Source organism: Leguminivora glycinivorella, chromosome 11 (genome assembly GCF_023078275.1).
Source record: "Leguminivora glycinivorella isolate SPB_JAAS2020 chromosome 11, LegGlyc_1.1, whole genome shotgun sequence".
Lineage (NCBI taxonomy): Eukaryota > Metazoa > Arthropoda > Insecta > Lepidoptera > Tortricidae > Leguminivora > Leguminivora glycinivorella.
In genome coordinates this window covers 331,128-345,204 of record NC_062981.1, presented here as the reverse complement: position 1 = coordinate 345,204, position 14,077 = coordinate 331,128, and the positions used below count along the sequence as shown (strand labels likewise).

Below are 14,077 nucleotides of genomic sequence, written 5' to 3'. Positions count from 1 at the left end.
TAACGAGGTTTAAAATCTGCGAATAGATTTTAGTCTATTAATAATTTGATTCAAAGTCGAGATATAAAGTAAACATCGGGCATCAAATTATTAGATGATCAAAACCGTCTCCAGCGACATCTCATTTTATTTGATAAAGTAATTCATCCAAATGAAGAACCTTTTACATCGTGCTAATAAATTGACCCTTGACATGAAGGAGCTCTTAATTTGTCATTCCCCTCGCGATAACTCAAAGGCAAGCAATATTAGAACAGTAATCAGCAAATAACATGGATACAGGCCCTCATTATAATTTGAAATTTCTTATGAGACCTCTTTGTTAACGGCTAAAGCAAATGTATACTTTATATTCGTTGGATAAAATAATTTCTTGATTGTCGCTTGGAGTTACCAAATTGTCTATGAGAGTTCATCGAAGCGGAAAATTATCGTTTAAGTACTTGTCGTCGGTGATGGCTTCATTCTTTCCTCAATCATATAGTATTCCATCAGGATCGCACAAGGCATGATTGTAGGGCCTATAGTTTTCCCATCAAGCAGCCCGGCCCGTCCCCTTCTTGACAAACCGTGAAATCTAAAGTTTTCCCACGAAACATAAAGAATATCCAATTATAACGGATATTTGCAAAAGTAAAAACGAGGAAAATTCTTTACCGGGCCAAGCAGAATTAAATGCATACAAATTGGCTGCAGATTGCAGCAAAAAGTGCACTAGTCACTGTCCAGTTTAATGACGTGAGGTGGCGTGATGTCGGCTCTAATGCACCACTTAGCCGCTAACAGCGTAAATGACATGCTCGGTGAATTACCTGATCTAGCTGTTAATGGCACATCCACTGCTGTTTATACAGAAAAAATCTATTCTGTCTGTTGCTTTAAATACAGCAATAGGAAGGAAACTTTTAAGAACAGTAGAAACTAAATAAGTTTCGGTGTAAAATTGAGCTGCAACTATCAAATTATAATTGTAAAAGTCACAATCAGCGTTATACATGTCTGCTCCAATCTTAAAGCAGATTTAGTTGAGAAAGAACTACCAGCAATGGATGGTGTAACAAATAGAATTATCGATTTTGTATAGGGTGGTAATGATATCGGTAGAAGCGATACACCGTGCCGCGAAACACGTAGGCAAGTGGAACTAGATTTCCGAGCGATAGAAAAAATATGGAATAAATTGGTTGATGCGTGACTGGCATTGATTTGCGAATGTATCGATAGGTTTGAAGAGCTGTTGCCGGGTGTTCTGAGAGATACAAATCTATCTTTCTGCTTCAGGTAACTATATAATCTTCTGCCGTAAAACATTGCTGCTTTTATTATGCATCAGCAATTATTCGGTATTGCACTAATGTGATTTTAATTTCTGGTCTTGCATCGATTATTACAAGAATCGTGTTTCTTTTTGTTGCTAAGGAAATAAAATGCTGAATTACGGAAAATTGATATTTATTTTTAAAATGCTTACAATATACAACAGCAACAGTTCTTTTGAGTAGGTACTTAACGCAAATCAAATGCTCCTGTCTTAATTATTTCGTAACGTAACAGACATTTAATATTTTAATATTTCTTGCAATTAAAAGGCAATGAAATTAAGATTAATTAAATTCGTTTTAAACGTTATTTTTGGTTATAACTGTAACAGGAAAATAATAGCCAACCTCTGGCTTAGCGGTAAACAATTTAAAATTTCGCTTTTAAACTCTAATCTCATTTTAAAAAGCACTGTAATGAATTATGAACAATGTTAAAGTCAATTAAGCTTAGTATAAACAATGACGTAATGTTATAAGTACATAGTATTTATCAAAAATGGCAAACAGTTTGTTGAAATCTAAAGTTTACTTATCATCACTCAAAATAAGAGGATTCTCATCAACCCCTGATATAACTACAGCATACTGCCCAACGCTGTATTTCTTCATCTCCTGCTCAAACAATATATTATTAATAGCTTGTTTTATCATGGACTGCGTCCTTTCATCATGTTTCCTTAAAGATATAGCTATATATTCACCAAAACTGTCACATTCGTCTTTCTTCCTTGTTAAATCTGATCTTCTAAGTAAACTTAGTGTTTCTAGTACTTTACTATCAAGATTGGAATTATTAGTAGTGTTATCTTTGACAACTTTTCTGAATTTAGTAAGTCTTGGTTTGTGCGTGGCAGGGGTGTATCTGAAACGTTTCCTTGGTCTGACGTATTCTACAGTATGAGGTTCTGTCTTGATGATGATTTCTTCGTGAAGTATTTCGTCTTGTTCTTCGTTAGCGTGGTTATCTTCTTCTGAATATTGCTGTTCAGGCTCTTCTGTCTCTTGGTGGGTTGAGATCTGGAAAGAGGGAAAATTTGTTTAAATGGATATTAGAAATCCTATATCTAAAAAGATGGGTTTAAGACCTGATTATTATAGGCGAGCTGCTTTCATCAATTCGTAACAAACTAGCCCAGTATAATAAAGAGTACCTACTAAGTGACAAACCATATCGCGTCGATGCATCCCTATTGCTACAAATAGTCCGAAATAGACGGCTTAACGTGATAGACTTTTATCACGTGTCCATGCTAGCCCGCCTGGATACCTACATAATTCATAATAAATTACGTCTAAAATCTTCATCCACTTTTTACAGTACTTTTAAAATGTTTAACGAACGTCCCTTCTAAAGCCTTTTTTTTTTTTAATACTGCGTCGGTTGCAAACAAGCGTACGGCCCGCCTGATGGAAAGCGGTCACCGTAACCTATGGACGCCTGCAACTCAAAGAGTGTCACATGCGCGTTGCCAGCCCATTAGAAACTTGTGCACTCCCTTTTGCTGTGTTAAATACACAGTAAAAAGGAGTGCACAATTAATTAATTAGTTTTTCGCAACATTACATTTTTCATAAAAATCTTGAAGACAAAACAAACATTATCAACGTCCATAACGTAACCCAGTAAATCATGTCCCTACTCGATTGTAAAGTGCGTCATGGCGATAACTTTGCAGCCGATAGCAGTTTAATGCGCTACTTACGAACCGGTTTCAACGCAGCTCGATAAGGGACATATTGAACTCTACTGCCTGATATGAAAAGTACCTACTTTTATATAAAAAAAAAATATTGGACATCTACCTAGCCCAAACTAAGCAAACTTTGTACTATGGGTGTTAATAGGCGACGATATACATACTTAGGTATTACATATACATACTAAGATAAATACATACCTAATACCTATACACATCACACACTTATATATAGGGTGCATTGGGGTAACTTCGAAGCACAGAAATGCTCGGGTAATTTCGAAAGGGGAATCTTGATATGATGGAAATAATGGTGATTTTTCTGTGACTTTCGAAACCCCAATGTACCCTATAGAAAACATCCATGACTCAGGAACAAAATAAATACTTATCTATGTTCATCACACAAATGAATGCCCTTACCGGGATTCGAACCCAGGCCCATCCCATCGGTTTAGCAGGCAGGCAGGGCCACTACCGACTACGCCAGACCGGTCATCAAATTGGGAATATGTATATTCACTGGGATAGGAAGTTTGTATACTTGCATAGTGCTACGCTCTACGCTCGTAGATGATTCAGGTTTTTCCCGCTTTGTAGAGAAAAGTGACCATGAACTTCAATTTATTTCACAAAAGGTAAAATTGTAATTCGCTTAAGAAAATTTGGTAGGTAAGTAGGTACATGGAAGGTTATAAAAAAGAGGTTTCATAGTAAGCGAACGCCGTAGTTTAAGTATTTATTACGCTTATAACGGCAGTGCTACTTAACAATATAAACATTCCTACAATATACATACATAAAGCATAGTTAATTTAGAATTGGTACGCGATGGGAGGAATTTAATTTTTAAATGAAAAGAAAAAAGTAAACAATATATTTTATTGCAGAATATAAAAGATCGTTTATTAATTTATAGCGTGTCACATATATTTCAATCATTCAGTATGTTTATGCACAAAATTACGAACTTTTCTGAAAATAGTATTCATCATCCTCTGAACTAGATTTTCATCCATCTTTTTTGTCTGTTGATTCCGTGTGGACCGCAAGGAGTGGATATTTTGAATTATTTTGCCACTATTATTTAATTGTCCTTTAATGAAATAATGATTTGGGCAATAATTATTGCCTAGTAGTTTTCTGGAAATTCAACAATTTAGCAATCATTGACCCAGACCAAGGGGATTTTTCACGTATTTGTTCACAGTGCATTTTCGCCGGTCAACGTCCATCATCAATAACTTACAAACGCAAAAAGTTAGATCAACCAAATTTCTAATATAGAGTTATCAACGTATTAAAATTAAGATGTGATTATCAGTTTTTTTTAATTTTTAAATATATTTTTTTTATTCGTCGCTAAACGCGTGCCAATACTATGTTAACTATGCTTTATCCATAAGTATATATATATATATATATATATATATATATATAAATGTGACGTTACCTGGTATGTCGTTAATGGTATGGTGTAACGTCGTTATGAACGATGTTCGTATTCAAATACGATGCCGCCGGACGCAAGCGCCATCCATAATAAGGTCCCTTTAATATCGTCTCAAATACAGGTTTTGTTATGAAAAAAGAAAATCATAAATAATTAAGTAAAAGCAATTACCTCAACAACACTATCATGAGTACTATTCTGCAAATGCGACGGCAAAAAGTTCATATACGGATACAAAAACCACGTTGACTTGCCCCCGAGTCGAACTTTAGACTTCTCCCTCCGGTGCGACGCGAAAATCGAGTTCAACTTCTTTCGCAGCTCCGCGATATCGCACTCGAATAACCCCGCTAAGTCCGACCAAGCCTCGTACCTAGCTGTTTGTACTCTATATAACTCGTTGGTACTGTCCCAAAGCTCCGGTCTTTTAGCGTATTCTTGCATGAGTTTTATAACTAGACGATTTGTCCACTCCATTTCGGACATAACAAATATGGCGCCCGCGAATTTCAATTGTTTCGAAGGTGGAGTTCTAAATTTAAACGCGCGAACGTTCGTGTTCGCGGCGGGCTCGCGGCGACTGGCGCCGCGCGGCGGGGTTCGGGGGCGTTCGGGTGCGCTCGGCGAAGCTCGTTCGTTTGGTCAGTTCGGAGAAATCTGAATGAATGGTTTCGTTCCGTTGCCGTGCGTTCGCTCGCTGTGTTTTTGTTTTAGTTTTACGAACATTATTAAAGTCTGTTGGATTTAGGGCCAGTTGCACCAAACCACCTGTAAATGTAGGCTCTGTTCGTAAAATTTTACCGATTACGTGGGGGACTTAACGATTTGTTAATGAATTGCGTTGCACCAACCCAAAAATTACTGCACGTAACCGCTAACTGTGATGCCAGGTCGTGAATGAAATCCTACCAACATTTTTATGGTAGAATTGATTTTTCATATAGCAACCCAATCATATGTCAAAATCTTTATTTAAAAAAAAACTTAGGCGCAAACTAAACTTTCTTTGCAGCTCTTATCGAAATATGTATTTAACAATTTACACCACTTATGTACACTTGTGTTCGTGGTTATCTTAATATATATTCATGACGCATGAAAAGGACGCGTCTCTACGACTTTCGTGGATTTTTCCAACCTAAAAGCCTTTGTAACAAGGAATGAAGGAACCAATTACCAGGCAAGTTTTCTCATGAGTATTATAATAATTATAGGTAGCTTATTACAAACCTCTTACCCAAATGCATAGCCTTTATTCCGTGAACTGGCTATAAAACAAATTAGCATACTTTTGGTGCAGTACTAGGTAAGTTCAATGTTATACACAGCACACAGCCTATGGCAAAATTTCCAATAAGATTAATGACAAAACTGTTTGTAGTAGCAGACATTTAAGTTTATTTATGTACTTTTACTTAAATTTTGTTGTGTTTGAAAAGGATTATTAAGTACTAAATATAATAATAAGTTACATGTTGCTTTCTTTTCAGATTTGATTTACACCATTCGATATGGACTACAAGATGAAAGTTCTACAAGGGAATCTGTTCTAGAAATCAACAAATTATACTATGAAATTAACTGGAAGTCTGGGAGAAACTTATAGAAAATAAAGTTTTACAAATTATTATCATCAGAATTTCAATTTTGTTAATAAAATATATTTTGGTTACTTTATGTGCCATTTCACACTAATATCCTGTTTAGGTAGGGAGAGTAAAGGCCAAATGACTATACCTACAGTCTCACACTACCCCAACCCATTGAAAATTGTGGTTATAAAATTGGAAATAGAATGCTTATTCTAAAGACCACATTTTCACTGCAATATGTTTGAGGCTGGCATCTATTGGGACCAATCCATTTATTCACATGTTAGAGAACAGCACCGATAGTTTAAATGTGGCCGGCAGACACATTTTTTCCAGAGTATGTAAGTTTTCTATGTAATCAAGTGTTTACATAATTATATTATTGTCTGAGTAACCCACAACACAAGCATTATTATTATTAAACTATCATGGAACTCGGTCAATCTGTGTAAAAATAAAGTCCTACCTATAATATTTCTTTCTTTTTAACTTACCTAGTGTCACAGTTTATGATAATTAGTACTTTATTCATGAACAATACAGGATTTTATCTACCTTCCTGTATAGTCATTGTTTCCCACTATACTCTTATTATAACTATCTGCTTATTCAAGTTATAATTGCCTTTTTTGAGGTGTAGATAAACCCATGAAATTACTGTTGTTTTAATTTCACATAGGTATATTTCTTCTTTCCAGAATAGTAAGTAAAGTTTCTAAATTAGCATGACACAACTAGAAATTATTTTGCCTATATATACTGCTACTGAAAAGTCTGATAACACTCTGACATGCCACAAAATTCACAAGCCCACCCTCAACAGTATGCTGAAAAATAAGTACAGAACTATGTGTGCCCACTTATGAAATCTTAGACTCTGGTTTATTTTAGAAATGTTCAGCTGCATTATTTATATCAAAGCAACACAAATTATGAAATACAATTTGAGGACTTTTAGTAGTAGGTAATAATACTTTAAAATTGTTAGAAGATTTTAGTGTCAAGAATTTATCCCTGACCGACATGAAAAATTTAGGTTTAAGTAAAGTGTATTTCAAGCAGATACTTACCATGTTTGCATTACTATTGAGGATAAAATCTTTATTGCTTTCATGTTGGTTAGCTTTATGTATTTAATTAGCTGAAATACATGCTTGATTGTCAACTTTGTCTTTGCACTAGTCAAACTCAAGATTGCATCTCTCTGCCCGGAGTGTTTATGAATAATATGAATTCACGTTCATCCCACTGTTTTACTAAAAGCCTACACTATGCTGGTAGAAACAAATAAATTCTCATTCCTATGCCACTGGCATAAGTCAACTTTGCTGTGTCACCGACATAGGAGGAGGATTATTTTGGTCTCAAACTTTGTGACGCCAGCACTGAACATGTTAAATGTAAATAATTTAAGTTGACTACTGCAAAGTTTTTGCATTATAGGTTTATGAAAAAGTTATAAAAGGAGAAATAAAACACAGGTAAGAAGGTATGAACGTATTACAATAACATTTTCTTTACATTTTTTCACTGATATCTTATTATGCTGTTGCCTAAAAGTTGTGTAGATTGTCCCAACACATTTGCTTCACACTAAAATACTTCATTTCGAATGTCACATGGACGTGTATAGTTTAAAACGAAAGTTTATTACTGTCGCGCGATACGATTTTGAAGGTCGGATTTTATACAATGTTTGTCGGTATTCTCGCCCTGATTTCGGATGTCATAGTGGATCCACAACTTTTTCCAGGATATTTATCATTTTATTCGTGATTCCAAATATACCAAGACCCTTTTAAAGACTGCATTGTCGACAAATAGTTTTCATTATTTGCTGTCGAGTTTTGATCTCATAGTACGCACTTGTGAATTTCTTACAGCATCGATCTGATTGTATATTCAACTGAAGCTCATTCTGCACTCGATCTAAATATAAACACACATTTATCAACAAAATAAATTAAATTAAAGGTGTTTACAAACACAAATCGTCGCGCAATTAAAATAACCTTAAAAACCACTCTGGTGTGTCACTGTCACTTTTGTATGTTCAGTTACTTCCACATTTTTACTGTTTTAAACGTTTTATAAGTATTTTACATTGCTAATAGCTCAAGTTATTTTAAAATAAGCATAAACTCGTGAAATACGGGACAAATTCAAAACATTGGCCGCCATTTTGGTTTCTAGATTTACCTAATACGAGCCCCTAACCGGTGCTCTGGCACCGGTTAAATGAATCGTAACCCTTTTACTGACGGATGGCATGGTGCAACGCAAATATGGACTTAACGGTCGTCGGAGCCATCTTTAACGATGAAGGGGGCGTCAAAGTGTGCTGGTGCAACCGGCCCTTAGTGTGGATTTTTAACCCCCGACGCAAAAACGACGGGGTGTTTTAAGTTTGACGTGTCGGTCTGTGTGTATGTCTGTCTGTCTGTGTGTGTGTCTGTCTGTGGCATCGTAGCTCCCGAACGGATGAACCGATTTGGATTTAGTTTTTTTTGTCTGAAAGCTGAATAAGTCAGGAGTATTCTTAGCCATGTTTAATGAAAATCGGTCTACTATGTCACGGTCGGGGGTTTTTTCAAAATTTTAATTTTGTGGTTAGGTTATATTCATGTGTCTTTAAGTTTTGTATTTAGCTATCACTTTTATATTAATAATACAGTAATGACCTTGTGGAAAAGATAACTAGAGTTACACTCTGAACTCTGCAACGAATATTGAGAGCATACCTCAGTTTTCAAATACGAAAAAAAGAAGGCGAGCTAGGAGATTGTTTTACAAGAGGGCAAAGTTGTTGTTTAACCGGCCGTGCCAATGTGATACCCGAGCAAGCGAAAGATTCCAATATTGAAAGAAGATCAAGAGTGAACAGGCATCTTCTGGGCGAGCTCACTCCATCGTAGGCCACGTCTTTGCCTTTGGCTAGTCTGTAGCCAAGTGTAGGTAAGCCCATTATTGGTTCAAGAAGTAAAATCTTGAGCTTTGCAAGGGTTTCAAGACTTTCAAGGCACCAAGGTAAAACTAACTTTGCTAGCGAGTGAAACAATTTTTTTCACCTCACCAACACGAACAAAATAGGTAGGTACTGAATATAAATCGTCAAACTAAATGAAAGTGAAAAATAAATTCCATCATGTTCGGCAGAAATTTGGTCAGTACTCTGTAGGTAGCTTTGTAATCATAATTTTGCTGACGAAATAAATCTATACCTACCTACTAATCAGAACAAAGAGCAAACAATCTATTTAAAAACGAAGCACTATTACTTCAAGTCCAAATTCTCAAACACTTACGAAACTCAACACCGAAGTGAAATTTCCCAATCCAGTTTATTTCTAAAATAAGATCTCACTTATTCAACCCTCCCCCACCCTCTCATTCATCCCCCGATCGAATCTAACTAGTATAAGAAGACCTGGGGGGGTTACCATGAAGTACTAGCCGTTCAGTTAAGGCTGAGGGAGAGGGACGGAGTTATATAGCTGGTATAGCTGTGTCCCTTTCTCTGGAACTCAACTGAACGGCTTTAGTACTTCATGGTAACCCAGTGGCTTATATCACAACAGTGACAATTGTCGCCAGACAGTGACATTTCGCCGTTCATTGCCTGTTCAACAAAGAAATATTGACGCTAACAATGTTACTAATCAACCCAGAAATAGGCACAGAATTGTCACTGTCAACTACTGTCAAGTGTCAATTTCACTTTGATAAAATAGCCCACTTCTTTGAAACTAACAGATATTCGATATGTCATAACATCTTCCAGCTCAGGATATTTTGGTTTAACCAGTAATTCAAAGATCTCTTAGTACAAAGGATATACGTGAATGAAAAGGTCTTATTATAATGGTGTTTTGGGCTTGACCTTGAGTTTATAGAATAAAATCGATAAGCTTTAGAATACATTCGTGGTTTGAATAGATTGAATTGAAAACTGAGTTAATAATAGAATGGATAAATGTAACTCCTGCTCAGTGTAGGAGTGAGGTTCAAAACTTTGAAACACCAGGAAGCTACAACTATGTAATAATACCTAATTACAATAATCAAATCTATCTGCTGACCCAAAAACCTGGAATAATATAGATACGAGACTAAAAATAAGGTCTTATCTCTGTACCGGTAACCGGCATATATGCCCTGCTAAGCTAACGTACTTTTATCAGTGCGATACCAATGTAGCTTATTTTTAGATTAATAATGGTTTATTCGTGTTTTTTCCTTGATAAGTAGTTTTGTAGGTGTGGGGACTGTTAAAAAACATTAGGAAAAGACATTTCACCGACACTCGAGTAATAAATACGTCGTTGTTGCAGGTGTCCTTAGGACTCCTTTCAAAGAATTCCTTCATGTTATGTATGTATGTATGTATATAAACACTTTATTGTACATAAGACAAGTTAGGACATAGAAATACAGTATAGTTATGGTGTACAAAGGCGAACTTATCCCTATAAGGGATCTCTTCCAGTCAACCTTTGAGCGAATTGAGAGGAAAAACTAATTAAAACATGATGACATGATAGACAAACGAACACTATGTATAGAAAAGAAAAAATTATAGTTCAATTACTACCCCAGTAATAATTAGAACCTGCAGCCTATTATACCAATATATACAAATACATAAATATACAGTATGTAAGTAAACTAACGAAAACCATTTACTGTAACCCGTAAATGTCCAGGTGATACTGAGAAACTTTTACTATGGGATCAACCCCGAAATCACGAAAATATCTTCTGACAGTTTCATAGGTAGTTTTATTTTATAGTAAGTATTTCCTATGGGAGAGTAAATTTTTATTTCGCGTTTTGGGTGTTGGTCCCATAGTAAAAGTTTCTCAGTATCACCTGGACATTTACGGGTTACAGTAAATGGTTTTCGTTAGTTTACATACTGTATATACCTTATACTATAAGGCTTATAGTAACCATTCTCTATTTAGTATTTCGTAAGTTTCTTTTTGAATGAACTGTCTGCGCTTTTGGCTGCTAAAAAACCCCGTTTGTATTTTTATTGTACCTACTTTGTCTTGTGGAGTGTACTTGTACACTCTTTTTTACCGTGTACTTAACACACCAAAAAGGAGTGTACAAGTTTCTAATGGGTTGACAACATTAGGCGCATGTGACACTCCTTGAGTTGCAGGCGTCCATAGGTTATGGTGACCGCTTTCCATCAGGCCTTGTTTGCCACCGACGTAGTATAATAGTTATTTGTTATACAAGGGGGCAAAGTTGTATTTTAACGCCGAGTGTGGAATTTTTTGGCGAGTTTTTTAACACACGAGAAGTAAAATACATTTGCACCCGAGTGTAACACAAAACTTTTCCCCTCACTATAGCGAGGAAACTACAACGCAAAAAATGCGTTTATCACTGCTTCCAGTAGTTCCACAGGTGGTAAATCATCTTTATTACTAGATTCACCTACTTTTATCAATTTTAAAGCAGTTAATTTGACTTTATTCAAGGTCTAATTACTTTACCCACGAGTGGATAAAATGCGTTTTTACCCGCTGGTATTAAAGGACAAAACACGTGTTTCCGAGCTAGTGAGGGGAAAAAAATATATATTATCTTTTATACTTTTTATACTTTCTTTAACAAAGTCCTTTTATATTACGAAGTTATCGCAACGAGAGGAATCATTCGATGATTCACTGTCCGTTCTTTGTTGAAGAAATATCTCAAAACGTGAGACAATTCACGTACCTACACTTTTATCTGAGAAATTGTAGGTTTCTAGGTAACTACCTACTTTTCATTTTCTTCTTTATACCTATGTACTTTTAGGTATACAGAAGAACGTAGAAAAATAATTGGTACAGACAACCAATTGGAACCCTAGGCCACTGGAACTATGTTTTATTGACGTTATAAATCAGATTGTAAGAAATAATAATAATCATTTTCGTTTTCCGTAGGTTATACATTTAAAAAGAGAAAGCAGCACCCATAGACAAATGTGCAAATCAAAATAAAAAAAATATTTAGCAAGTAGGCCACAGGGGCACTTTTACATGTAAAAGGGCATTTCGCGAAAAAATATTCAAAAACTTGTTTTTCTAAAATACGTAAATTTAATGTTTTTCCTACTCAGAACTACGAGCCCTTTTCATCCTACTAGGCGGAAAAAAGCGACCCAAATTTATTTTTTGCACTTCGTTACAATTTCTCAAACTCTTTGTACAGCGGTTACAAAGTGGAAATTATGCAAAATAATAGAAACATTTTGGGACCATTTTTTGTCTCATGTGTTTTGACCTAGATCGAAAGGGCTAGATTCTGAGTAGAAAAAACATAAAATGTATGTATGTATGTATGTATAAGCTTTATTGTACATAAAGGAAACAAAATAGACACAGTTACAGAGTCAGTAATATACAATGTAGGCAGACTTATCCCTTAATGGGATCTCTTCCAGTCAACCTTTGAGGAAGTGAGTAGAAGCGAATTAAGGATGAGTAACCAATTTAAAAATGTACAAACACTAAAAGAATTAAATGCAAATTTTGTATACACATGGTAACAAATATATACATATACATACAATTACATTAATACACCAATAAATTAATAAATTTACCTACCTTAGAGATTTTTTTGGTGATTGTTCTCGCGAAAATGCCCAAACATTGAAACATTACCTACAACAATAAATAAGTAATATGGATTCAACTAAAGTAAAAAGCTACTATAAGATGCCCCCTGTATGATGAAATATCTATGCGTTAAACCGCTAACTTACGAATTGCTAGGTTCAGTTGCGTCAGACTCGCGTTAACGTTGCGTCAGTTTTCGTTCACCTATATGATTCGTTTACTTCAATGCTTCATTAAACGCAAATTTTCACACATAGGAAAACGCGAAATTGAAATCGGTTAGTAAAGATATAAATGGGGTCTTCAGAAAGGGGGAAAATAATGGCTAAGGATAAGGATGCCTTTATTATTAATGATACACAATCAAAATACTTACAGAACGTGCCTACCATCATCATCATCATCATTTGCCTTTAATCGCCCACTGCTGAGCATAGGCCTCCCTTCGTGTACGCCACTTATCCCGGTCCTGGGCTAATCTCACCCAGAAGTGCCCCGCAGTTTTTCGAATGTCGTCCACTCAACGAGCCAACGTATGACAGGCGCTTCTTACATCCGATAGCGGCCACCATTCCAACGATTCGCTGTCGCGCTTGGACCAATGTCGTGGCTAAGCCGTAAATGTCGCAGGAGATGAATCCTTTGACAACGTCCAAGAAAATGTATAAAGAGGTACATTTTGTACCTCTACACTTTGAAGCTGAAACAGGGAGCTATACATAGATATCAGCTAGCTCCCTGTTTCAGCTTCAAATATGGTCACAAATGCTGGTCCCGTGTTGGATTGTATTGGATATACAGTCAAAAAAGACGTCCTTATATATTCGATTGTAATAAAAAAACATTTAATACTTATTAAGAAATAAATGAATGTGAATCTGACAGGACGTTGTAGTCTAAAATGTCAAGTACTTCAATAACAATACAAACTTAAATGTAACCATAAGTAATGGAAATATGTACTTGTACAATATTACCGTAATAGGTAGGACAGGTGGACAACTGAACATTCGTTCTACCGTCTCTAAAAACGGGTGTCCAGTACGTGTATTACAAAAAAAAAAACAATAATTTCCAAACAATAAACAATAATGGTCCGATTAAATTGGAAATTAGTACTTGAGACAGTTGAGACTGCACGGTAATTTTCGACAAGTTCTCTTAGTTGAGTGAGGCTAACTACAAATATTGGCTGGCGATTACCAAAAGTAGTCAGGATGTGACGCCACGCCACGGTCGAGAATGCGGCGTGTTGTGAAAACTGTCGCCGAACAAACGGCGGACGCGCATCCATGCAAGATGGCGACGGCCTTGAACATTCTTTTATAGTTTACAAGAGGCTCATCACAGGATGCTGCAGAACTATTAGTTTCTTTCCATATCAAATGCC

At 35.8% G+C, this 14,077-nt stretch overlaps 1 protein-coding gene across 1 annotated transcript; it reads right to left on the bottom strand.

The window, feature by feature from the left end:
• Window positions 1-1,435: 1,435 nt before the first annotated feature.
• Window positions 1,436-5,117, bottom strand: LOC125231184. Its single transcript, XM_048136550.1, has 2 exons — window positions 4,644-5,117; window positions 1,436-2,339 (listed from the first exon to the last, which is right to left on the bottom strand). Exons 1-2 carry the CDS (start codon window positions 4,956-4,958, stop codon window positions 1,848-1,850), a joined length of 807 nt encoding a protein of 268 aa, XP_047992507.1. The 5' UTR covers window positions 4,959-5,117; the 3' UTR covers window positions 1,436-1,847.
• Window positions 5,118-14,077: the final 8,960 nt, after the last annotated feature.